Source organism: Cygnus olor, chromosome 1 (genome assembly GCF_009769625.2).
Source record: "Cygnus olor isolate bCygOlo1 chromosome 1, bCygOlo1.pri.v2, whole genome shotgun sequence".
NCBI lineage: Eukaryota > Metazoa > Chordata > Aves > Anseriformes > Anatidae > Cygnus > Cygnus olor.
In genome coordinates, this window is record NC_049169.1 from 105,392,344 (window position 1) to 105,419,621 (window position 27,278).

The 27,278-nt window shown below is 37.9% G+C and overlaps 1 protein-coding gene across 1 annotated transcript in view; it reads left to right on the top strand.

Annotated features, from left to right (window-relative positions):
- Positions 1 to 27,278, top strand: part of CHODL (chondrolectin) — an 83,375-nt gene that overhangs the window by 33,073 nt on the left and 23,024 nt on the right. Inside the window, 2 exon segments of the mRNA XM_040564974.1 lie at positions 18,589 to 18,753; positions 19,113 to 19,231. Coding sequence (XP_040420908.1) covers positions 18,589 to 18,753; positions 19,113 to 19,231 — 284 coding nt within the window.

Consider the following 27,278-nt stretch of genomic DNA (forward strand, 5'->3'; position numbering starts at 1 on the left):
CACTGAAACTGTACGGTTTCATAAAATAATTATTTGGAGGTAGAAGTAGAAGTAAAATATGTACTGACAAATACAGTTCATCATCTTACTTATCTGGACAGCCCACCTTAAGCCAGAATGAGCTGTGCTCAAGCCAGAACCTTACATTAACAGACCGATCTTTTGACTACCTAATGCAGTTGGCAGGAAGGTTTAACTGTATTTTTTCAAACGGTTTGCTGGGAAATAAAAAAGCCCAGACAGCAAAGGGATCTATTTTGTGGAGTTAGCTCTCAGTGTGTGGGCTGAATGTTTGGCTAGACAACCTTTAGGCTGGCTTCTGTCAAAAATTTTGATGGAACCATCAAGTTGTCCACGCGAGCATAATACCATCTGCAGTGGGCATTACAATTGTATTAAAAAATAGTCAGATGAATAGGTGTAGATATATTTCTGAAGTTACGATAAGACAGATTCACCTCTTTTTATTTCCTTTGCCATGTAGGCATTTTCATTTCATTTTTCATATAGAACCTCTTAAAGTTTTCTTTAAAACAGTATATAAGGAATAATATGCAAGACTTTGGTATTGTAAACAGCTTCTCCCAGACAAGCCATATGTCCATGCCACACCACACTGATTTCAGACTTCTGTGTATGCTGTGAGTCAGTGACTTTATGATCAAATTTACTTTGTTCATATGCAAACTGGTGTTTTGTTTATATTTTATTACCACCAGCTTTGTCATACCATCCTTAAATCTGAATACCAAGCTACTTTTTTTTCCCCATTCATGTATTTTTCCAGTAGCGACGAGATCTCCAAGGGCCTAATTTCACTCACGCTTCAAGTGGCATGAGTCCCACTTCAGGAAGCTTAGATTGAGTTTACTTGCTCAAATGACATGCTGCACAAGTTGCAGTATACAATTCTAAAAAAAAAAAAAAAAAAAAAAAAAAAGTTACCATTCACTGGCTAATGTTATGGAAGGAGCTGAGGTAGGAAAGTGACCACAGATATTTGAATACTGAGCAGCTAACTTATGAATGCTGTAAATATTCTTTTTTTTTTTTTTTTTTTCCATCACTGAAGGCAATAGGAAAACAGAACTGTTTTTACTACCTCATCTATTTGCTGAAGAGTTTGCCAAGACTTCCAAGTGTCTGCTGATGTCCCAGTGACAGACAGGTCAGAAGACTAATTACCAGCCACCCCAAATGGTAGCAGAAAGCAGACATTTTCCTCTTTCAGGAGAAAGGAGGCTGATTAATTTGCAGATGAAATTTATCAGAAGAGAGTATTTTGCTCTAATGCTCTGCTTCAACTATGACAGTGAAGTACAATGCATTAGCAAAGACAAGAGACACAAATTGCTAATGATAAAAAAAAAAAGAAACAAAATCATCTTCAGAGTCTCTATACAAACTAAGATACTCATCATCTCTTCTCTGGAATGATTTGTGCACAGCATTATTGTTTGCATTGCTAAATTGCCCACAAAACCCAGCCATTATTGTTAGCACCTGTGTTAGTATGTTCTAGAAGGAAATTGTGCCTACCTCAGATGGAAGTCTACTTCAAAAACAAAACACAGACAATCAAATTCCACAATGCGGGAGAAAACAGAAGTGTAGTCCCTCTCAAAGACTGGCCTTGGTAACAAAATTATTGTTTCTTGTCATCTTTTCAGTTAACTATTGTTAGAACAAGAATGACAACAGAAGCCCATCTGACAGCCTTTCTTCTGAATGCTAACACAGTGTTACCACACTCTGGGGGACTAGGTATCCAGTTGGCTGATTACATATTTCATGTATTTTGCTCCCATAGGTTTATACGTTTTTGAGGCAGAATAAAGGAGGCTTGGTTATTACTAAGGTTAGGCTTTGATTAGCTAACAGAACAGAATGCATTATTACTGACTTACTAGGGTTGCACACAATACCTAAAAACTTCCATCAGATGACACCAGCTGACAGGTAGACAGTAACCCAGCTGACATTGGGAAAAAGCCTTCTTTAGTGGATGTAAGGATGTTCAAACTTCAAAATAGGCAACAGGTATTTGCCAAAATATTTGACATATATCTTGATATGTTTTCCTGGATTCAGACCTTAAATAAAAGACCTTAAATTCACAGCTTTGTGAAATGGTACAGTGTGAGTGAACTTCAGAAAAAGAAATATGCAGAGATAAGCAAGTGTGTAAAGGAGGAGAGCAAAAGGGCAATAGAAAAAAACTGTGAGAGAAGAGGATAATTGAAATAGGACCTAATTAGTCTCAGTTTGTCAGTAATTATCGTGGCCTGAAATGTAATGTACACGTTGAACATTATCTCTAGGCAAATTTAAAACAAGAAAGAGAAGAGAAAGTGATTTTTGTCTGCTAAGCACAAGACAGATGTACAACAGACCTTCAGCACCTCAGTGGTATGCTGCAGTTCCAGGGCACACTTGGGAAGTAAGCACAAAAGATAGTTTGACCCAGTATCAGCAATAAGACATTGTGCCTTGCAGGTCAGGATGCTTACAAAATGCTGCAGCATAGATTTCTCAGCAGGAGAGAGACAGACTGGCAATAGTACCCTCCCAATCCTCATTTCAACACTCAAATTCCAGACTCTGTTCCCTTGCAATTCCATTTGAAACAAACATGAGACTAAAAGTTTTCCCCCAAAAAGGCTACATGTGCTATCTATCAATACCAAAGCAATTTTAGTTTCCTATAGGATCTTCCTGTTCCCAATCTCCTGCAACTGTACTCTGTGTTTAATCTTTGTCATAATACTCTCCCCCGAATTTGGCCACTAACAAGAGCAGAGGTTCAAAAATGGTCATTCACTTCTGAAAGGAAAAAGTTCACTTGTTTTGATTTTCTTTGTTGATCATTCCACTGCAATGCTGAATTTCAGGCTACAGATTTTTTTTTTTTTTTGAATTAACTAGAAGCAAGGTGTTATTAGTCAGGTCTGAAATGAAATCAAACCTTTGCATTTATACATTTGCAGCTTCAAATTATTTTTTTTGTTGTTGTTGTTCTGAATGTTCTCATTCACATTTCATTTTAGGACTTCCAGGTGGAAAAATTAGACTGTTTCTCCAAGGGGAAAATTCTGCTTTCTGATCAAGTCTACCCCAAATTGTAAAAATCAAATCCACAGCACGCAGAGAAGTCTCTGTTCCAGAAAAACACCTTCCCTAACTCATGTACTTATTCTGACCATTTAGTTCACCTTTGTTCTCTTCCTCTATTTCACAAAGATGACGTGAGTAATGATTATTACATTAGCTCTGGTACCATGAATGCTACAGCAGACTAGCAGCATAATTGTCTTCCTCCCTGGAGAATTGGTATTTTTATTCACAGCACAAGAAAACCAAGTTTGAGAACAGAATATTTTCCCCCATTTCTGTTTCTTTATTTGGTGTTTTGATGCAATAAATTGATTAGGTAGACTAGACATAGTTTCATAATCCTGTTCTGAGCTTACCAGAATTAATTATGGTTCACATAATACTATTCAGGAAGTATGTTTTAAAAAGCAGAATACTCATTATGATATAATTTTCAAGGATGCCGTCCACAGGGTATAATTCTCAGCAGTTATGGGGACTGGTTCTTGCATATTGCAGAAGGGCAAGATAGTTAGCAGGTGGGGATTTAGCCAGTAATGCCAGTTGGTGCAATGTGTGGTCCTGTGTGAGGCTGTCACAGCATAGTTCTTCCTTCTCCCCCATTAGATTAAATTTCACCTGCCCTGGCTACAAGTACCAGTATTACACCAATGAATGCTGATGAGGTTAAATAGCTAAATAACAGCATTTCCACTGTCTTTAAGACATTTGGTGCCTGGTCTTCAGCACAGTCCTTTGCACAAGGCTTATGACAGTTTTGATCTAATTCCCTAGACTCAGATAACACAAAGTCAAAATAAAAGGTACATGAAAATGTATTTGTCTGGAGACCTCTTTAGTAGCTCATTTGCTGTTTTGTGAACAATTCTCAGCATCCACAACTGAAGTAACTTGACAGCTGCACTTACAGACTGTGAAATTGTGGTTTCCTGTTCATCTTTTCCAGCTTACTTTTAATACTGCGCTTTTATCTGATGTGTCCTTCAACTAAATAAGGGGAAAACCTCTGATCTTGTTAATGCACAAACACAAGCACATTCCACAATGGACTTATCACACTCAAAAATTCTTTATGATGTCTAAATTTATTCTCGAGATGAATGCGGAAGGGTTTTCTCTTACTGAACTCTCTCTAAGCCCTGAAAGGTAGCCATAACTCTCATCCTTTCTATTACAGCATTCTCACTAAACTTATCATGTTTATCAGTGAGTCAAGAGTGTACTTAACGTACTAAAGCAGTACAAAAATTCTGAGCTTAGTACAAAAGGCATGATTCCTCAGGATGATCCTTCTACAACAGATGGATTTAGTGAGTTCAGAGAACCATTTCAGTCCTGCAATTACAGAGATAAACTTATCTAAAGCTTAAGCTCAAAGACTGGGAAACCCTTTTCTAGGGTTTCTTCTTCTAACATAATTACAACATTTGCACACTTTGCTACTTCTCAAACAGAGAAATGATCATAGTTGTCCCTATATGGACCCTGCTGTTGTCCTTGCAATGTTTTGGTTTCTGTAGTAATACACCTGGAACCACACCTGTTGCACACCTGAAAAAAATACATAGCCGTTAAAGATGGAAACGCTTTAAAGTCATTAGAAGGGGTAGGGTATACAAATCACTACTGAAGGTGAAGTAGTTCCCACAATAGTGGTGTATAGATAAATGTAAAAAGATTTTCAGAAGCTATGATGTTGTACCATAGAATCATAGACTCATAGAAACACAAGGTTGGAAAGGACCTACAAGATCATCTAGTCCAACCGTCATCCTATCACCAATACTACCCATTAAGCTACTAAATCATATCTTGTCCAGTTGCTTCTTGAACCCCGTGAGGGATGGTGACTCCACCACCTCCATGGGCAGGCCGTTCCAGTGCCTGACCACTCTTTGAGAGAAATTTTTTTCCTGATATTTAATCTAAATCTCCCCAAGTGCAACTTGTGGCCATTTTCTCGAGTCCTATCATTAGTTATCTGAGAGAAGAGGCCGACCCCCTCATCACAACTTCGCTTCAGGAAGTTGTAGAGTGCAATGAGGTCTCCCCTGAGCCTCCTCTTCCCCAGACTAAACAATCCCAGCTCCCTGAGGCACTCCTCATACGACTTGTGTTCCAGACCCCTCACCAGTTTTGTTGCCCTTCTCTGGATATGCACCAGGGCAAGACATATTGAACAAAAGTAAATATGTAAGTTTATATTTATAAAATAAATATCATTATATTGAACAAAGTAAAGTTAGACAGTGATGATTCATGTCCTTTCCATCAAAATTTAATAAATGGATACAGAAATTATATTGATTTTCATGAATATGCGAGTAGATTTGAAATCTGAAAATTTAATAAAATATAAATTATGGAATATGGAGCAGGTGTGATAATCTCATAATAGGAGGAAAAATCAATTATTTAGAGAAAGTATGCTAGATTTTGAAAGTTTATTTTGACACACTGTCACGACAGGGTTGCTTTTGTTAAACACATGTTGACAAAATTCTTGTGCCATTAGGATTCTCTGAAGTCTTTACTCTAACCATAGAAAGCCCTAATGTGGAATATGTAATTTGTCACAAAGAGAAAATTGTCATTGTGAAAGTAGTAATGTGAGAAGGGTAACTTCAGTCAATGCAACAGAAATAAGAAAGAAAAACTAAGTATCTGCAGTTTTTAAATAAGAACTTGACAATCAGCTACCAGATTCATTGCATTTAGAATCATCAGGTGAAAACGATTTTACCAAAAGAGATTTTCTACATAATAATTTCCTCTGAATTTACTTTTTTTCTTTTTTTTTTTCAACCAATATGCCTCCACAGATTGCTATTTCTAATAAAGATTTATTCTAACTAAATCATTTTGTTTTGTTATAAAACAAAAGTGAAACCTTTCAAACTTGTAACTCAAATACTTTTGTTTTGTTTTTATTTTGCTTTCTTTTACCAAAAAAAAAAAAAAAAGAGAGAGTATTTTTCCAAAGTTACTTTGGTTGGTTTCTATGATAACTACTATGATAACTACCACAATATATTATTAATAAAGGTCTGAAGATGCAAGCAGACCATCTTGGTTATTTGTATCTATGTCACAGAGCCAAGTCACAAAGCTTAAATATGGAAAACACTCAAGCATCAGTAATCCAAGTGTTATTTAGAGGTCAAGAAGATGCAAAATGGTGCTTAACAGTCTCCTTGTTTCCTGAACTCTGCAAACTGGTTGGAGAGCTTAATAAGGATCTTTTCCATCTTTTGAAAACAGCTTAATTTTCTGAAGTTTTACATTGTTCATTTCTGTTTTATTTCTCTTCCCTTCATGTCCCCAGAAGATGGCAGTATAGGACGCTTAAGGAAGTAGTAGTAGGTCAACATTTTTGTCCAATTTCCATCAGAAAATGTGTATTTTTTCCATTTTTTTCTTTTAAATTAGATTTATGTCATGAATATATTCATATTAATTACAGAGGAATTAATCCATTTTCCAGAAAGCTTTCTTCCATTCTCCAGAACCTTGGAAATTTCATCTACCCATACACATAATGTACAATCACCTGGGAGCACCAGTGAAGATATTTGTGGAATATTACTTCTGGTAGTTTACCTCTCCTAGACGCACACCCCATATTAATGCAGGCCACACAATTAAGACTCAGCTTCCCACAAGTCTACAGGCAATTCTGGACAGATCATGTGGCTCAAGACAATCCTGGTTATGGCTCCATCAGATCATGGCAACGTGGGAACTATCTGAGATGTCTGGGGACTGTTTGGTTACATCACATCAATCTACATCAAAAAGATATGGAGTCCATGTTATTTGTAGAAAGAAGATTCACAAGTCTTGCATCATTCAAGTCAGCATGAAGTCTTTCATTGGCCTTAAAGCAAGTAGGATAAGATTTGTAACACACACGAGATCATAATAGGATACTTTGAGAATTTTCAGTTTTTCTTTAGATCAAAAAATTATATTTAAGCTGTTTGGATGCTCAGAACTTTCTAAATACAGTTCCTCCTGTAATAGACAACTGAATAACTCATTTATAACCTTTTATTTCAAGATGTAGAGTGAATGGACAACTGGGGCAGAACACTTGAGGAAAAACAAGAAAAACAAAATTTTAATTACAAATCCATTTACACTCAGGTATTCCTACAGCACTACTTGTAAACATTTGCAAATTCTCACTGATTATAAAGATAGTTTGTTTTTAATTTATTTTCCCTAACATGCTTGGGAAAATTTTTGAAATACAGTGCCTTACTGTACATGCAATTTAGCTCACAGCTTTACTGATGGCTTTTAACAATTAGACCAAACCCAATCTTTTCCTGAGCTAATTCAGCACCATGACATATATAGACAATTCTGCCAACTAAGACCACTACTTCTAGGACAGTTGCAGTGCAGACACTTGGCTGCAATCCCTTTGTACATTTCACTAAGAAACTCTCTCATGTTTTCTGTATTAGGCAGCTGGAACAGCCACAAACACTAAGATGTTTTGCATTTAATGCTTTCATCAATTTTGTTCCCTTGTCAGAAAACAGAAACATACACCTTGTATATGCTAAAAGTTTTTCTGTCATCTATGGTTAAATAGCCTCATATTTTCAGTGCTTTTATAAAGGAGGATGTTGTTATTAGTATTCCCTTGCTATAAAGAGGAAAGAGAACCAGAGAACTGCATGCAACAAACACTTGTGGAATAGAAGAATAGAAGTCATGACAACTGAGGAGGATATTAAAAAAAAAAATCAGTCTGAAGGAAAAGATTCAACTAGTAAGAGATTATGAAGTATTGGAATGGAATCATCTTCCTCTGTGGGAAATTTAGTCCTAACCAGAAGAATGGTTAAGCAGGATGTATGCAATAAAGAAAATCAAGAAATCCCTAGATAAAATTGGATGGTTCTGTTGGGAGTAGGATTGGTCAACTTTATTGAAAGACAGAAGAACAGACTGGTTTTATGGTAAAATCCATGGAGAATCTACAAAGGAAAAGGAGAATCTACAGAGAAAGAAGAGAAAAATAGCCTGATATTCATATTTTAAGATAAATAGAGATGGGAATATGACTGCAGTCATTATGTACTTAACAATCATAAAGATACATTCCTGCCACTACACCCTGCCCTGAAACAGACACATTCTTCATCTTTTAATAAATTGTTTAATTGTATGTTCTCAGTTTTCAGCTTTCCTCTCCCCCAAAAAACAACCCAACCCAAACAATCAAACAAAAACACTTAAAAAGTGGTCAACTACTCACAATTAACCTCTTGGCTAAAGTTAAGTTAGCAAGCTATAGCAGTCTAACATTCCTGATCATATCAATTATGTCTTTAACTCTCTCTAGATTCCAGCACAAAGACAGATACGTGATCTAAATGAAATGATCAAATTTTTCAGTTTTATTACTGTAACAGCTTATACAAAATACAGGAAATAATAGGTTTTTTTGCTTTGTTTTGAGACAGGTAACTGTTTACAGCACTTCATTACTTTATAGCTAACATCACTCTACCTGGATAGTAGGGCGTATTATACTCTAATATCTTATATATATGCAAGTATAGAATTTACAACAAAATATTACTTTATATTAGCATATTAGTACAAATATGTGTGCAAGTATATTTGTATACATATATATTCTCTAACTCTTGATGCAGCTTAGGTCTCGCTGAAACAAAGTACTAAAAAAACCCCACACATTTTCAATCTTTTTCTCCTACTGAAACAAACATAATTAAACAACAACTCTAACAGAACAGTCAGATCACAATAATGTGATCTTTCAGAGATGAATGGAAGGTTTTTTCTTGCTGCTCTTAGGAATAATCCCAATTCATATGATCAGTTCTTCTGAAGTCTGAGCCTTTGCAAAGTGCTAACCTGCATGAAGTTAGTAAACTCCAAATAGACTTGCAAGTCTGATTTTATACTCACTTTTAACCATTTTTTGTTCTATTTTAATATAATTACTCATTTAATTTTCTTTCACCGAGCTACGAAAAGTAGCTAACTTTTAGTGTTGGTTAAGTAGCATATTTACTTCACCAATGTGTTTGTTAGCTAGATTTTGAGAAAGAGAATCCAAACATGTTCAAGGGACTTAGTGTCCTTTGCTTGGGAAGGTGATTGCAAAAGGTTAAGAGTAATCATCAATTATCTTGCCCTGTGGACTAGCCACATGGTGAAAGCTTTGTCAGTGAGACTAACTCAGCAGTTTTGCTATATTCGTTCCCTAATATCTGAGTTGTTCTACAGCTAGTTTATAAAACTAAATATTAGGAGTTTACACCACATGCAGAAGAATAGCCAGGTGACTTCAGAAGGAACAATAAACACTGAAATCATTTTTCTGTAGTGAGTTTCCTCCAGGAGGTCATGAAGTATTTTCCATCTAATCCACTCATGGATACATCCTGTCATTTGGCATTCAGCCCTGGTTACCTGAAGGCATTCCAAGTTTGGAAACCTATGAAGCCATGGGTCAACTTGTGCAACATAAATTTTGACAAGAATCATTTTAATGAGCAGATATCCTTAAGGTATTCCACATATTTAAAGTCAGCGTATGCATCATATAAGTTTATTACATAGAGCTTTCATTGTAGTAAGTGTAACTGGCATTCTTGGCATGCCGGTATTTCTTTTTGCTTACTTTTAGCTAAGGCAAAATTCCCCAAATATTTGTTTTTGAAGTATTACCCTGGGTGACACACCCTCTTGCAATAAAAGTAACCTTTGCCAAATATTCTCTAGGAACAGAATCGTATCTTCTTTCTTTCTATAAAGCTATACAGTTCTTTCCAAGATTTTACCAATCAATTTTCTCATATAGGAACACCTATTTCTTAAATTTTTACATTTCTTTTTGTGTTGGTGATGTCAGCAAGTCTCTTTCCTCCCTCCTTGAACAAAACTTTCCACCCTTAATACAATCGAGGCTTTAATTCAACAACATAGTTTCATGAGATTATCCATTCTTCTCCTTAAAGATGAAGTAAAATCTACTGATCAGACTTTCTGGAGTATGATTTTGTATTTCATCTTATCTATTAAACTAGTTGCTTCAGGGTGTTTTTTGTGGGTTGCCTTTTTATTTTTATTTTATTTTATTACTTATTTTAAAGTGATTCTCAGCAAGAAGTTGCAGGGAAAAGGGGAAGAAAAGAAAGGAAGAAAACAAAACTATTTAGAGTAAGTAACATGATCAGATGGTATTTCTGGCTGAAGCTCAGTTTTGGACAGATGCATGAGAGCCAAGCCTTTAGAGTTCCTGGCATCCCCCCTATTGATTAGGCCTCATTGGGAATGCAAGAACTGTAGTTATATCTGGCATTCCTGCTTCTGCAATGTAGGGAGGATCACAAGATAGCTTAGCTAGTGAAAAAAGATACCAGTATGTCTTGAAGAAAATGAATTCTGCTTCCTGCTGAATCAGCCACCTTACCCCTGCAGAGTCTAATTAGCAAAACACTTGACAACTGCAACTGAATTAATCCCAGCTCTCCAGGAATTAGAGTCATGAAACATTGAGGAGTCATTGACACCCTATTACCACCATCTGAATTACTGAAAGTTATGAGTCCATGGTAGTTCTCTGAATTGAAAAAAGATCTATGACCAAGCTACCCCTTATTAGAGAAGTAATCTCCCAAGGTATAGTTAGCCGTAATAGACCTCGTATTTGGAAAATACCACCACCTCAAGAGAACAACTCCACAGAGATCACTTTTTTAGTGTCACATGTTAGGTTACAATAGCAATACAACATTTGGTTCAGCCTCTTCCAGAGCTTTAGCATCACAGCTTCTTTGATTCTGGTAAGAGAACTAGATCATCTTAATGAGCCACAATGTCTCATGTTTCAAATGAAACACTAAAAGGCCAGTAAAGGAGGCAGGGAACACCACAGGTATGGAAATGTATGACAGAAATGGAAGGTGATCATCTTACTGTGGAAATACTGTGCATTTTCCTTAATCAGAGCACCAAAGGTTAGGTGTGTTTGGAATAACAAGTCTATGCTATTGCCTTATTTGTGGCTAGCTCCCAACCGAACTCCAAGTATTTCCCCCTCCATCCCCATTCCCCTTTCTCAAGTTGTATTTATAAAAGCAAGCCATCGTCATTACAGAAACCTTTAATTTTAAACTGTATCTATACACAAAAAGAGCAGATGTATACAAGTCTGATATGCTGGCTGCTCAGACAGAAAAGCTGTGATCCAGCTGCTCTGGGATCCAGTTGCCAGCAGCTGAACCAGTAAGATGGTAGGACAGAAATCTGGGATCTTACAAGAATATCACCAGTCACCATCCCTTTTGCTTCCATCAAGGAGCAGCTTTCAAGAGTGTCTATTTTTGCAAGACTTCTGGTTGGAACAAAGCCAGGGCAGTGAAGGACAATTTTGTGAAGGAAAAGTGGTGGAGAGGAGGGGTGTGTGAATGAAATGGACGATTGGAAACAAGGGTAGCAGCACCTGTTAGTCTTCAGTACTGAAGCCTGAGAATCATGATATGGGAAACTTCTCATAGAAAGGAATTAAAGATCTAATGGATATGAAGTCCCTAATCTTTATCCTTCAGTTTCCTGGGGCTCTTGTCTACTGTTTGACTACAGCCTGCAAAGTAGAGATTTTGGCCTCTCTTTCCTCAAGGCTGGCCCGGAGAAGTCATGCTCCAGAGCATCATCCTTCCTCCCAGGAATAAGCAGAGCTCTTTCTTAGTGGAAACTTGGACTCAAGTGACAGAAGATCAAATCGGGTGCCTGCAAATGAGGATGTCATGAGCTGGGAGGCAATGTAAAATTTCAAGCTACCAGCCTTTGAAACACCAACAGGGAATTGCAGGTTAGAGATTTGGGGATTTCTGACTTTTGTTTCTATATTAAGGATGTAGGCCTTGCCAGCCTGGAACTTCAAGCAAGATTGACAAATACTACACCACTCGATTGTAAGGTAACCTTCTGGTGTTAGGCCTCTTCCTCTAAGGAATTTTGGACTGACCCTTATAGAAGGAAAACATTATTATTCCAGGAACCATATTTCTATTTTGATTTTTTTCCAAGTAATATTGTTTTTTCTGGCGAGAATGTCTGGATCAGAAGGGCAGCAAGTAAAACTTGAAATATCAGCTGCTGACAACCAGATGCAACAGCATCTGGAGCAACACAAAACAATTTATGCATATGTGTATTTCTGATGTCCTTTGCTCTTGCATTTCTGCTTTATTTGGTCATGACACTCCATAAATGTACAGTCTGCACAGTTCAGCCAGCAGAGATGTAAGAAATCATCTCTGCATTCACAGACATGTCTTGCACAGTGACTGCATCCAGCTTGACTTTAATTACAGATTGGTATGTTTTGACAGTGTGCAAGGTCTCCTCATTCTCCCTCTCTGTGTCATAGGCAAAGACATAGGGTAGGCTGACTAAGAGATGTGAGCTGATCTGTCCAAGCTAGGAGGAACAGACTGAAACTCCCAGATTTGGAATTACAAACTGCCAGCATCAACATTGTCTCTTTCTTCTTCTGCCTCCTGGAAGAGACAAAAACAGGTGCATTACAAGCTTCATAACACAATGCTATAAATTTGGTGAGAGTTCTTACTAACAAACTGAGTGATTTGCTCCGAACACATTAAGAAGCAGAATAATGCTGTGAAACAAAGGTGGCTTTTTTTTTTTTTTTTTTTTTTTTCTTTCCCCTACTCCAGTGAAGACATGCATGAGTTACTTGGGTCATTACAAAGTTGAGACATTGACAAAAGCAGACACTGAGTGACGGGCAGGATTCCTTGTTCTACTTAAGAAACACCAAGTCCCTCCCAAAGAAGGGGAGGGAGAAGACATCCTTACAGTCATAGCTGCCTGAGTACTCCCACAGCTTCGGCTGACATGTCAGGTGCCGTGTCTCAGCCCTAGGAGACAGCAGATCTAGGAAACGAAAATAGGCATATTGCTGGACTGGGATGAAAAAGAAAGGTGTGGCAGGGAACAAAGAAGGTTCTGCACTTGGCCATGTCATTGCTGCTAGAAGGAGATCGGCTTTAAGGGGCACTACATAATTTATTTCGTGGCGTTAAAGGGTATATGGAGTGCGATTCAGATTTATCAGGCAGAGTATGAACTGCAGCCTGGGTATCAGTAGAGGTAGGGAAATACAGTGCTCAGAGAACAGGATGGACTCAGAGTGGCACTGAAGGATACTTGTGGTAATGCTCACAGAGTTATCACATTGGGGTAACAGGATAAGGAGAAGAAGAACAGAATAAGCATTAGTAGACCTGAGAAAAGCAGAAGTACACTGCAAGAAGTTCCTTAAAAGGAAACAACTCTGCATGATCAAAACTAATATGTGGTACAAACTTTGCCTCTGACAGCCTAGACAAGCCTTTCAGTTGTGAGGTACAAATAACTTCATTGGTAAGAAATAACAGTCAAGCACAACTCACAGCTCAGGTTCTACAAGTGAAATACGGATTTGGAGGCTGCCAGGCAACCTCTATTGTTGAGCAGGCCTAATAGCACTCAACCTTTATTGATAACCAGATCATCCTTGAATCACATTTTCTTTTCAAATGCCTGAAAGCAGCTGAGAAAGGAAGCACGGGTATGTTGGCCTAGTAGTCATTCTTGAAGGAACAGATAAAGGTGTTGGGGAGAAATGAGACTATGACTAAAAAAGTATAAGATAAAATCTGTCTTCCGTCTTGCATGGTTGCATTTGCAAAAAGCATTTGATGGACACTCCTAACAAATCTGTCTCGCTCAATTGTCCTTACAATAGTATTTAAGAGTAAGCAAGAAAAACAAGGCCTGAAAATTTGATGAGTGAATCCTGTGACATTTCTGAATATACTTGCTACCCAGAAAGTCTACAGAAAATTCCAAACTGCAGAGATTTTGGTAAAATACTTGAGTGAAAGTTGAAATTAGCCAGTCAAAAGGGTCATAACAAAAAGGAAATGTGTGGTGCCTCTTTCATTCTAGGCATGGCTTATATAAATAATGCTGGTATCTGTGATATAGAGAGACCCTAGCATCCAAATGAGGTCCCATCTTTGTCCCTGACACACAGTGAAAACAGGATAACACAGTGAAAGAATAGTATTAACCTCAGTACTTCTACTCTCACAAATTTGCTACACAATAGTTGATGAATACCAATAATTAGGATTTAAGTTCTCATTCAGACAAATCAAGTCTAGATATATAGAAGCTAGTGTTCACTCAAAGACATGTAACAATCTCCTCTAGTCGAGGCCGCCAGGTCTTTGAAGCTGGACGCTTGCTGGGCACTAGCTGCTTTCTCTGAGAGGACAGAGAAAGAAGTGGCTAGAGATTTGATTTTACTGCAAAATCTGATGAACCACTATTTTTACCCAGAAAGACAAATTTTCTAACAGTTTTCACTTACCTCCTTGCCTTGAACATGTTTTCACAATAAAGCTTTGAAGTTGTAAAAATACTCATCTAGGTAGTTTAAAACAGGACTTACTGTCTCAGTCTGGGACAGAAATACTGTTCACTTAGAGTTAATATTTTGCATCTGGTTTGATAATCAGGCTTAATTAACACGCACAGACTTTCATTCCACTGATTATTCTGATCTAAAACCAAGAAACATTAATAAATTAGGTCTGTAGCCATGAAGAATTTGCTGAAGAAAAGCATATTACTTTTCTAGATACAAGATGTCATGATTTAAGAATGCTTAAAAATTCTGGGAACTCACAATTTTTGTGCTAATACGTAAAAATATCTTGTGGCCTTCAAGAGAGCCTGTTTATCTAAATGGTTTTGTTCATTTTTTAAAGCTACTTCTGCTATATATTATATCTAAATGGATTATAATCGAAGGAAATTAAATTACTTTAGTCCTCCTTGGCAGGACTTTGTGTAACTGTCAGTCGTACTGCATTGCATGTACAACCACGATGGTATTTCGCACTGTGCTATGCAGCACTATGCAGAAATACCTGAGTTAGCACTGAATTAGCTGGCTTCAGAGCTGGATAGATTAACGGGGGAACCGTGCCATTCTAACTGAGCACTGAGGTATCATAGCTCAAGCTAGCACCTCTCGCTGTCCCCAGCTGTGCAGATTGCTGTCTCACAGGTATTCAGGAAATTGGATTGTGCAGGGTAGAGGTACACTTTTGGACACTTGAAGAGCAAACAAAGTACATTTTCTTTCTTCTCCCCTTTTCTGCTCCTCTTTTTCTTTTGACTCACATCAACTTCAAAGGAGAATGGTACCTCGCATGATAATGAAGGGGTGTAAACGAAGTTTAAAATTTCTCTAATCCTTTCCTTCCTGTAGTATATCTTACATCTTCTCAATTGTTTTTAAGATCTGTACTGAATTATTTTTCCATAACTAAATAATAATAATAATAATAACCATTAAAATATAATGCTATTATAGTACCAAGTAAATTGGCAGGGGAAGCTAAGTAGCTTAAACTGTTTTTGGAAGCTAATGGAATATCAAATTGATAGAGCTCTAGCAGTGTTATTTGATAAATTGTCCACATGCAAGCTATTACACAGTAAATGTACAAAACTTTTTTCCTCCTACTTTCTCTTGTACACTGGCCCTGTATAGAGACTGCATCATCTGGGGTCATGGACAAATGGCCAGAAGAATTTTAGATATGAGTGGGTAAACTAAAAAGAAAATGAAAATAATTACTGATGAGAAATGAACAGTGTATAAATGTAACTCATAGTTTAAAAAGTACTTCAGGAAAATGAAGTATAAAACACTACCACTTTGGTTATTGATGAAAGAAAGGAACTTATAAACCACCTCAAAGGGTTACTATTCCGATGTAGCTTCCCCTTTTTGCCCTTCTAGGCTTGTTTGAAAATTGATTAGTGATACTAAATAGTACCTTTTTTATTATTTATTTATTTTATTTTATTTTATTTTATTTTATTTTATTTTGTTTTATTTTATTTTATTTTAATTTTATTTTATTTTATTTTATTTTATTTTATTTTATTTTATTTTATTGAATATTGGCCAAATCTGGTCTTTAAAAAAGTGTTTAAAAAGCAATAAGGAGAAACACATCAGCATTTTTAGATCATATTTATTTACAAATTCATACAATGAATACCATTAAGTTATCTAATGATTTGACCACATTATGGAATATAAGCACACAAGCTTACCCATTTTCTTCTGCGATAAGGCATATAATTTGTGTTAGACTAAAATTTTATTCAGAAAGATGCCTACTTATGATTTGAAGATAGTAATATTTTGAAAGCCTTATGTTCAGCTACTATCTTTCTTATTTTGTTTTCCTCAGACTAGGGAATAAAACCTTGCAATGTGACTAAATAGTGACACAAGACAAATGAGACTTTACATTTCAAAAAGTTGTTTCATGTACATATAAGGTATTAGGATTTTACCCTAACTTTTAATTAACTAAAGTTGTTTATGTTCTGGGTACAAGACCCTTGAAAACTACATTTTGTTGTTGTTGTTTTTTTTTTTTTTTTTTTTTTGAGTTGCAATACAATTATCATAATTTGTTAAAATTCTAGGCTGCTACTTGACAATGCCACTGTTGTGCACAATTCTGAGATGGGACATATATTAAGGATGAAACCAGAGTATCAACAGAATGAATGTATTGTAAAGACCATAAAACTGGTCCCAGCAGTGAGCAACCAACTGTTCCTCTTTTCATCATTTAGAAAGCCCAGATGAATGATGCAAATTCATCTTGAGTTGCCAGGTCTGGGAAGTAATTATTTTTAACTGAAAGTGGAATCACCCTTTTCTGAAAAAAGAAATACACTTCAACTATGAAAGAGATAAGGAGACATAGACAAATCAATGAGTACTTTCATACTGATGTGAATTGGTACTATTAAAGAAAACTCCTCTATGCAGCAACATAGAGCTCCATGCTTTTTTTTCTTTTTTTTTCTCAGCTCCATGCTTTCTTTCTTGAAAGTGGCTGCAAGAAAGATGAGGAAGAGCCTGGAAAGTTTCTGCAGATAAGACCTATGAAAATGCACTCTCACAGTACAACTGCCTGTATCTTTTTTTTTTTTTTTTTTTTTTTTTTTTAATTTATTTATTTCCAGGAGACTTGTGTGATGAGAAATGCAGCAAATATCAGCAGAATGCCAGGAACTGTCACTGCATATACCATTTTGGCTAATAAACCCACATAAAGCAAGTTTAAAAAGTGCTGCATAATTCACTAAAGACAGAACTTGTTTTATGCTTCTCTCTGCATGCTCTTAATTCCGCTGGAAAAGAGATGGTGGTGTGTATGCCTGGAGAGTTTCTTCAGCTGTGCAAACATATGAGCACTCCATTTCAGTGTTGCTTTAGGAACTAGTAATTTAAGACATTTTTGAAGAAGATCTTTTTGGTGTCTATGTCAGGCATTCAACATAAGATTCCCACAAGCTGTGCGTGTGTGTGTGTGTGTTCATTCCTTACTATTCATATAATTTCTGAGACAGTAGGAGGCTTTGCACTCTGGAAAACCTTTAACTTTTTTCTAATTTTCCCCACCTCTTTTGGTTGAACATCACTTGAGAATTCGGACAATTCAGTGAAACTTGAGCTCCCTTATATTTGCAACACTGGTGTAGGGGTGTAGGGCAAACATATGGGTCTGAAAGGCTTTGATTACCAAACTATTTTTTTTCAAAATTCTCATCACATTTATTATAAGTTTTTGGTTGTGCTCTTCTCTTTCTGTATACCATCAGCCTTACATAAAGAAAAAGCTGAATCTCATACACCATGGAGATCTCAAGTAACTTCTCCATTCCAGAACATATTTTTCTGTATGACCAGTCTGAGGTTGCTGCTCAACATACCCATGGATTTCGAAATAAATAAATAAATAAAAAAAAATAAAAATAAAAATATAAATAAAATAAAATAAAATAAAATAAAATAAGCCATTGGCTTGGAAGCCTAAAACCCATGTGGAAAAAATAATCTCATCAGTCAAATGATAACTTTGTTATTAAGAAATAGAAAAAGCTGGTAGCAAAGCATAGCAGAACTGGAAATAATTTTCCATTACTGCTTATAAACTTCATGTGGGTTTTATAGTGGGGAACTGGTCCCAGGTAGCTTCAAAGCTGCTAGGAAATCCATCACGCACTTTAAAATCCATAGTAATCTGAGATGTATTGACCTCAAAACCTGGCTATAGACATCTGGAGAGAAAATGACTTACAAATCCGACACACATACATGGTCTCTAGCTGAGTTCTGAGAAAGATGAAGTTGACTGGCAAGCCATCAAATAGTTTGCATACAAGTTGTTTAAAACCTAAGGTCTGTGATAATCTACCCAATGTAAAAGCAAGCCATTCACAAGAACCTATGTAACAGACTGATGTGCAGAAAGAGTGTGTGCCTTTAGAAATTTAGACTGTAATTAATGAAAAACCCTTTGACAATAGGACTCTGGAGGACAAAGACTTCGGAGCTGTCCTTAAGGGGTTCAAAAGAGTTATCACGGCGTGCCTTAGGCGTGAACGTGGCTGCGGTACCTCCCAGGGCAGGGAGAAAAGGGAACCCTCCAGCTCGTGCACCTGCACATGGGCACACGTCCGCGTGTTTAAGCTGTCAGCAGTGCGTTTCTCCCGGGAACACCTACACAGCCTCCAACATCCCCCAAATCCACTCCGCCCGGACAGCAGCGGGCGGGGCGGCCGCCCCAAAATCCGCCCCGCTCCCCCCGGCAGGGGCAGGGGGCGGTGGGGGGCGGCGGGGGGCGGTGCTGGCCGCCCTCCCGGCCCGGCCCCCCGCAGGGGAAGGGATAAATCGCGGCCGCCCCGTCCCCACTGTCTGTGTGCGGTGGTGGCGCTTGCGGCGGCGGGGAGCTCGGGGTCGGGCTGCCCGGAGGGGAGCGGCTCTCGGCGGGCACTGCCGGCATGGGGGCCGGCGGGGGGCTGGGGCTGGGGCTGGGGCTGGGGCTGGGGCTGGGGCTGGGGTATGGTTTGGGGCAGGGGCAGGGGCAGGGGCTGGTGGCCCTGCTGGCGGCCGCGCTGGCGGCCGCCGCGCTGGGAGGCACCGGGGCGCTCGCCGGGCGCGTCCTCAGCGGTGAGTAGCGGGGCCGGGGTCGGCGTCGGGGGGTTTCGGCGGCCGGGGCAGCGGTGACAAAGCGGGGGGGATGCGGGAGCAAGGCAGAAGATAAGTGAACTTGAGGGCTGGCGGCCGGCTGGTGGGCGTGCTGGTGGGCGAGCGGCTTCGTGCTCGGCCAGCCCGGTTTCCCTGCGGCTCCCGCAGTAGCCCAGCGTCTGGTGGCCCGGTGGTGGACTAGGGGCTGGCCGGCTGAGAGTGACCTCGGCTTGGACCAGTGTGCCCATCAGAGCCTGGAGCAGCTGGGATCCCGGCTCGGCAGAGATGCGAGGCTCGGCGGCCAAACTTCTGCACTAGCCTTGAGTCGGCTCCTGGCACCGTGGGGTTTTCTTGTACAGAGTTTTAAGGCTGCCTGCCTGCCTGCATGATGCAGCTCTAACTGCTTAAAACCAGAGTGTGGACTTGCTACGGTGTCGTTCTGAGAAACAGCTATGCAGTGAGATGTGTTTGCAACGACAGGGGAATGTTTCTTCTTTGTAACATAGGCAGGAGGAGGAAGCAAACTATTAAGGATGTATAGCATAAGTAATTTTGTTATGTGCGGATGTATCTACAGCTCTCTCAATGTGGAGAGGAAGACAATACTTCAGAAATCTGTATCTAAAATGTGAAGTTAAATTTAGTGTAAGAGCTTTAGGATCCCATTGTGTGTTTCCAACATAGAAGTATATATGCTTGGAAGCTGCTAAAAGTAACAAAAAGACTGTTCGCAATTGGACTTTGGGTCAGATTCTCCAGGCTAAAGCTAATGGGCTCTTGGAGGCGTGTTGAGCGCACAAGCAAATCCAAACATTTATCTTGAAACAAAGTTTTACACACTTGGCTGCACTTGTTAACAAGTCGTGTGTAAATCTCTGTCTATGAAGGTAAGAATGTGTCTCTTCATAAACTGATTGCAGAACAATGCAAGTTATTTTTATATGAGCTGTCTCAGAGGCTGTGATGGTAAAATGTCAAGGAAAGTTGTAGGGTTTTTGGTAGCAAGCAGTAGGTTGCTGATTTCAGGCAGTTTCCTTCTTATTTGCTAATGGAGTAGTCACTGCCCACTGCAATGATGTCCTATTCATTGCACGTTCATGTGCACAGCTGAGGTGTGATTTTGTGTGTGAGAGAAATTATCTTTCTGGAAAAATAGTTAAGTAGCAGTAGTTCAAAACATTTTGAAAAAGCTTGCCTGCCTAGAGTGTACCCAGAAGTTTCATCTCTTTCTGTTATAATGTAAACTGTGTAGTCATATACAATACAGCAAAACTCTCAGTTTAGCAATTTGAATGAATACTATACTGCACTTTGTTGTTGTAAGTAATAGTGAAGATTGCTTGTCCATGAGATTGCACTTTGCTTTTAGTATTCTCAGTGTGTGCCGGAGGAAACCCGGACCCTTAATCTTCTACCTGAATCTTGTGCATTTAAGTGACACATACAGCAAAATGAACAGAGGTCCAGCTTTTAAAACAGTGTACATAACGTGTACCACATAGACAAACAATTCCTAGGTGGACTTCAGGTTTTGGAGAGAATACAGGCTAATCAGTGAGTATTTAAAAGCATGTGATGAGTCTCATGTTGCTCTATTACACTAGCTAATGTTTGGCTGATTTAATACAGGAGATTTGAAGTCACTTACAGAAGGAATCTTTTATGTACTATTAAATATATTGGCTGAAGATGTATTCATTTGGCAAAGGGAATCCATTCTAGGCAGTAACTGTCAAAGATATTTAGCATGCCTATTTCCAGAAATACTGGCAGGAGGGAGGACTGACTGTTTCTCCACCTGAACCACACCCCTCTCCTGCCACGTCTAGTGCAACTAGTAGTCTGCACTCTTTCAAGCAAGAAATAGTACTGTTGAATTATTGGACAGTGTTTGCCATCCACATCACTTCAGTCTAGCTTATCTGTATACAATAACCAACTGTTTGGACTTAAACAGGCTTACATTAAATTTAGAAGTCTACATCTTATACAGATCTGATTCTGAAAAATCGGTAACTTAGGCTTCAATCATCATAATCTACAGTAAATGGAAATCTCTCCACTTTCCAAATATGTTTAAAAATATAATCCCTATCATTCACATTAAAAAAAAATGTTCCTGAAACTGACATGAGTGCTGGTTGAAACTTGTGGAAAGGTTCCCATTAACTGCAGTAAGGTTCCAGTAGTCTTAGCAATAATTGCAAAATTTCAACCATTTTGCCCACAGCAGCAAGAGGGCACAGAAGAAAAGGTCTACACTTTCAAAATGCTACTTCCTTAGCTAAAGATTTCCTGTTTCTTTTTTTCCAAGTACGTTAGTCTTCCTAGGCTAAAATCAAATAGATTATTTGCACCAGGCCATTCATATTTAGGCATTATTTCTGTCATCTTTAATTTGGCAATTGCTAAAGAGAAGTTATGTAAGTGGTTTGCAATTTTTAATGTTGCTAGGCAGATGTATTGAGCAGTGCTTACAGCCTCCCTATCAGAGAATCTAGTCTTGCCAGGGAATTGATTCTTAAAGGAAAGGATCAAAGCAGGCTCAGAAGAAACTGCTGAGTCTGCCTTGCTGTCCCATGACATCATGAAGAACATAAAGTGATGATAATGCAGTTTGCAAAGATGCAATTACTTTAAGTATCTATTGGGCAGGAAAGATGCAAGCTAATCTTATTACTAATCATTTAACAGCCTATGTATTAATCATAAAAAATATACTTTAATGACTGCCATTTGCTATCCTTTTATATTTCTAAGGCTTTAAAAAAATTTCTCTTCACTATGGCAATGTATCAATAGCAGATTAAGTACTAGATAAAGTATTTTAAAGCAGTGTGTGTCTATTTTGGTGTAAAAGTAATTGAATATATAGAATACTGAATAAAGTTAAATATTTGGCAGGCCACGAAACAACAAGTTTTTCTTAAACTATAGGCTCATTTGCTTCAGATACCTTTGAGGATGTATATGTGTTCATTTGCACAGTTTATTAACTGGATTTGAGATAGCCATAAAATATTGCAAGGTAAAATCATTAAAGATGTATTTTCATGGGTAATAAATTGGATAGACATAACAAACCCTTTCTCAAAAGGCAAAATTTAATTTAGTTCAGCTGGCTTGGACTGTTTATGACACATGAGTTTTGTCTGGCTTTAATGTCTTTCAGTAATTTTGGTAGATGAAACCTGCTGGTTTTAGTAACATGGTTTGTTATTTTTAAGCTACATTGATAGCTCAGAATTTGGAACAGTATTATTAGAAAAAACACTGCCAGTCTCATCTAGAAGAGGTGTGCTGTTTGTTACACAGCTATTGCACGTGTATTTTGTTGCGAATATTCAGCATTTGGTTCCATACTGGAAAGTTTTTTAATGGAAATGCATATACACGTGGTACAAGATCTTTTTGTTTGATTGATTTAAACGTGCGTCTCAACAATCACTAAAGCTGAGACTTCGAGAACTGAAAGATAAGTTGGGCGTTTAATGACTCCTTTATTAATTCTCAGACTAGAATTCTAGAATTCTACAGACTCCTTTATTAATTCTCTCTTTCTGCACCTATTTTGACCAGTGTCTTCTTGGGGACTAGTCAATGATCTGGGTTCTTAAATTGAAATGAAGTGATGACTCTTGGATATATGTTTTTTCTAAACACTTTGCTCCTAAGCAAGAAATTACATAATATTCCACAGAAAGACACTTTATCTTAGGTAAACTGCTGTGACTCATAGTTGAAAACACAGTAGTGACAGCTTGAGATGCTTGATGGTGGATGAGTCCATAGCAGGGTAGAAATACCAAAGTACTTAAATCATTTTCAGGAATGAGAATTCTGTATTAGAAGCAATTCCCCTATATATCAACCTGGTAAAACTTACCTTGCTTCTGGGGAGTGTTTTGCAGGCTGGATAGACTGCAGATCTTTTCAGGGGCTAAGGAAAGAGAGAAGAAAAACTCTAACACTTTGTCTCAGGTGAGCATGTCACTTTTCCAGGAATGGAGATTCCCAATTTAACTACGTTTTTCAAAGATGAAGTAAGGCATTGCAGTTCTGAAATTCATGATTGCCAAGATCCAGTACCCCACTTGACAGGCTCAGGAGAACATACCACAGAGTGATTCCATATATGATGCATAATTTGAAGGACAGAATGGATGTTCTGCTCATCTTTCACAGCTTTTCTTGCTCCCAGTGAGACAAGGTTGGTGTGTTGTCCCAGTGCAGCAGCTTGGTGCCAAATGGTCTCCTTCCTTGTCGAAGTCATGTTCTGTACCTTGAGTTTACTTCTCTGTAGTTCAGGTCTGATCCTGTGAAGATGAAATTTCTAGATTATATGCTGTTTGCAGGAAAACACTCTTTGGTTCATAAAGTGCTCTGTAAACTTACAGCACTGCTTTTTGAAGTTTCTTTTTAAGACTAATTCTCATAATGACTTTCTCTTCTCCAGTCTCTCATGGATCTAAAAATAATGTATAGTACTATACGTAAAATAAGAAATAAGATGCAACAATGGCTTGATAGTCACTGTAATCCCATATTCACACCAAGCACTCACTAGCCTGAAATGGCTGGTTTCTCATGCTGAAGAGGCTCCCACCACTGACAAACAGTAGGACCTTCAGCTCCAAGCAGTCTTAAGAAATAAGTCAAATTAAATAGTTGTCATGACTTTAGCAAAATCTAAATGTAGCTGAGTTATACTAATAATAACTCTAGGCTCACTTTATAGCCAGTGAGGGAAAATATGTATTTTTGGGGTGTGATTAATTTCATTTTAAAATATATCTTGAAAATACTGCAGATACACCTTAGGAACACCTGTTTCTTTCAGTTGTCTGTATAGTGAGGTTGGTGAGCCAGCTCAGACACAGACAGGTCCATGAAGGTCTTTTCTATTTTTGTACGAAATGAACTGTAACCAGTCCTAGTTTCCCACATATGGAAAGTTGCTTATTTTTTTTTTTTCCCTCCACTCTTTTGAATAGAAGGTGAATGAGCAAGGACTTGTCTATTGCTATCTTTTTTCATTACGGGACTACTGCAATAAGGTCATCAGTCATCACTCTGTTGCACTCATACTGCGATGCATGTAAGGTGATCCACTCTAGGAACCTTTCAGTCCACAAAACAAAAAAATGAATATAATATCACATTCGCACATACATTTTACTTACATCTGTGGTAAATATAGGTCTCTGGATGCAAACGCATTAAAATATAATTACATGAAAAAGGAATTCAAATTTCATTGAAAAAGAATAAGAGAATGGCAGATGCTTGCTGTGGGTACTGAATAGCAAAGAGTATATTTTAATGACTAAAGATTTGAGCTATTCCCTTCTAGAGACAAGTAAGAAATGAGCAATGAGCAGAAAGCCTCAGAAATGTTTAAATTTATGCTTGTGAGGAAATCCTCTTGAGGGAATCTACTGTTGTATATAAAATTAGGTATATGTGAAAATGTCTGCTGGTGGGGAACAGGAGGTAAGGTAAACTCCATGCTCCCCTAGGCTGGCATACGTGTCAGACCCTACAGTTTCCATCAGGTCTATTTCATAGATTCATAGAATGGTTTGGGTTGGAATAGAATGGTTTTGGGTTTTATTTCACAAAATGCTAAGAACAATTTACTAGCTGCCACATCATGCCTGTCTTAAAATTATCTAGGAAATCTGTTCTGGTCTTTACAGCCACACCAAAAACTAGTGATGAAGAGACTTAATTTGCCAGTCTTGTCAGAGTATTTTTGTCAGTACTTCAGTTTTTTTGTTAAACAGCTGAAATGTTTGAAATTGATGGAACATTCTTGGTGTCTTTATGCTGTGATATATCAGCCTCATTGCTCTCTACAACTACCTGAAAGGAGGTTGCTGCAAGGAGAGTGTTTCTCTCTTCACTCTTTTCTCAAGTGATTTCTTTTGACAAAGTGATAGGACATGAGAAAACAGTCTTAAGCTGTGCCAGGGAAGGTTCAGATTAGATATCTGAAAAAATTTCTTCACAGAGAAAGTGGTCAAAAGGGACTTGATTTAGTGATAGGACTTGGTAGGTCAGGTTGATTGTTGGACCTGATGATCTTAAACATCTCCTCCAACCTATATAACTCTATGATTCTATATGAAAATATATACTGTTTGTGTATATAGAAGACTTCAGAAAAATGAAAACAATCAAGCAAAAACACTGCTAAGGGTTTCAGCAGTAAGTGTTTTAAGTCTTGGGTAAATAATCCATATCTTGGAGCAGACTTGTAGATACATAAATCTTTCTAATACATTTCCTCCTATTTTGAATAGGCTCAAACAGCCCCCATTGGCAGTTGGGTGTTATCATTAGCCTCCTTGCTTGAATCTGTGCAATTGAATAGGGTTGTTAGTACCTATGAAGTGTTATACTTTGGGTAGCTTTGTAGATTTCTTTTAATAAGCATAATTAATTGCTGGGGAAATGGAAGTATGTGTATATATTGTAAAATGCCAAGGAGCCTGTTGCTCGCAGCGACAGCGTTGCTAGACCTATCAGAGACAGAAGGGGGGAAACCAGGTCTGACATCAGTCTTTTCCTACTTCACATGGGAAAAGGGAAGGCAACTTGCAATTTTTAGGGGGTTGTCTTAGCAACTCTGTCAGCACTTTGTGTGCATGATGAACCCCAAGGACAGTGCAATTGTGCACTGGTTCCTTATCCAAGCAAATGGCTGTCTGTCATGATCAGTCCTGGGATATATACCCGTAAAGTTCACATGATCAGAAGAAAAGAAAACAGTTATTACAGGAGAAGCTAAATGGATCTCAGGCTTTAAATTTACGATGTGCTAGATATCTGAAGCAGAACTGATGCCAAAAGTAGGTATGTTTCACTTAAAAGAAAGGAAAACTGTTAGGGCTTTAATGATTTGATGGGGGGAAGTACTTGTGAAATACTTAGAAGATTTTTTTTGATGCCTATATATCACACAAACCAGCAACTAAAACTGCTTAATTGTTTCATAAAAAGGGATATTTGTTTTCTAGTTGAATGCACTTACCCTGTATTGATTCACATAATTGTAATTGTATGTTTTTCTGCATGGATAATTAGAATCTAATCAACATTTCACCATCCGTAATGAGATGGTGATATCAAGCTACTTCTTCACAGCTCTGTTAGCAGTGTGCTATGTGTGCCAGCGCTGTGAAGCTAACTACAAGAAATAAATATGTGTTATTTTCTTTGTAAAACAAGTGAATAAGCCTATCACTGCTTGGGGAAGATGACAGCCTTTCATGAGGGCAGGTATTGCAATTCCCAGTACATCTAGAACAAGCTAGTGTCATTTTAATTGTGTTTTTACTCAGCCAGATGGAAAAATCCAGGTGTTAGTGAAGGGGGCAGTTATAACTAATGATCTTTAATAGCCAAATCAGCGCTGCCCAATGCCAATTTACAAACAGAACTGTCACCTTTCTGATGGCTCGTTTTTGTAAATGTGTAGGTCTTATTTGTCTGAGAGCAATTGTTATCCAGAAATAACCCATTCAGTTCCCTGTCCCCAAAAGCACTTGGCAACACAACAGCATAAATAGGAAATTCTGGTATATAGAAACTTGTTCAGCAACAAATAAACCAAAAATCAATTCCCATGGCTATAAAGAGGAAAATAAGACCTGGAATAGACTAAGACAAATGCTTCTTGTGTAGCTCCGTATTCTGCTCAATGGTACTGAACTGCAGTGTGAACAGTATAATACAGTATCTTTTCTTACAACTTCCCTCTTCCCATTTTCTTTCTGTGCATTAATTCTAGAGATGGGTGTTTGGCAGGTGTCTGAGGCTCTATCATCATCTTTGATTCACAGAATATGGAATGGTTAATAGCCGAAGATAGACGCATAGGTAGCATCTATAAAATGACAAGTAAATTCTTTCCATTCTTTCTCAAACACAGGGCAAATAATCTATCATTTTTACATGCTAAAGCATAAGAATTTGTCAAGAAACAGATTCTATTATGAAAATTATTGTAAAAATTCTGGGTCAT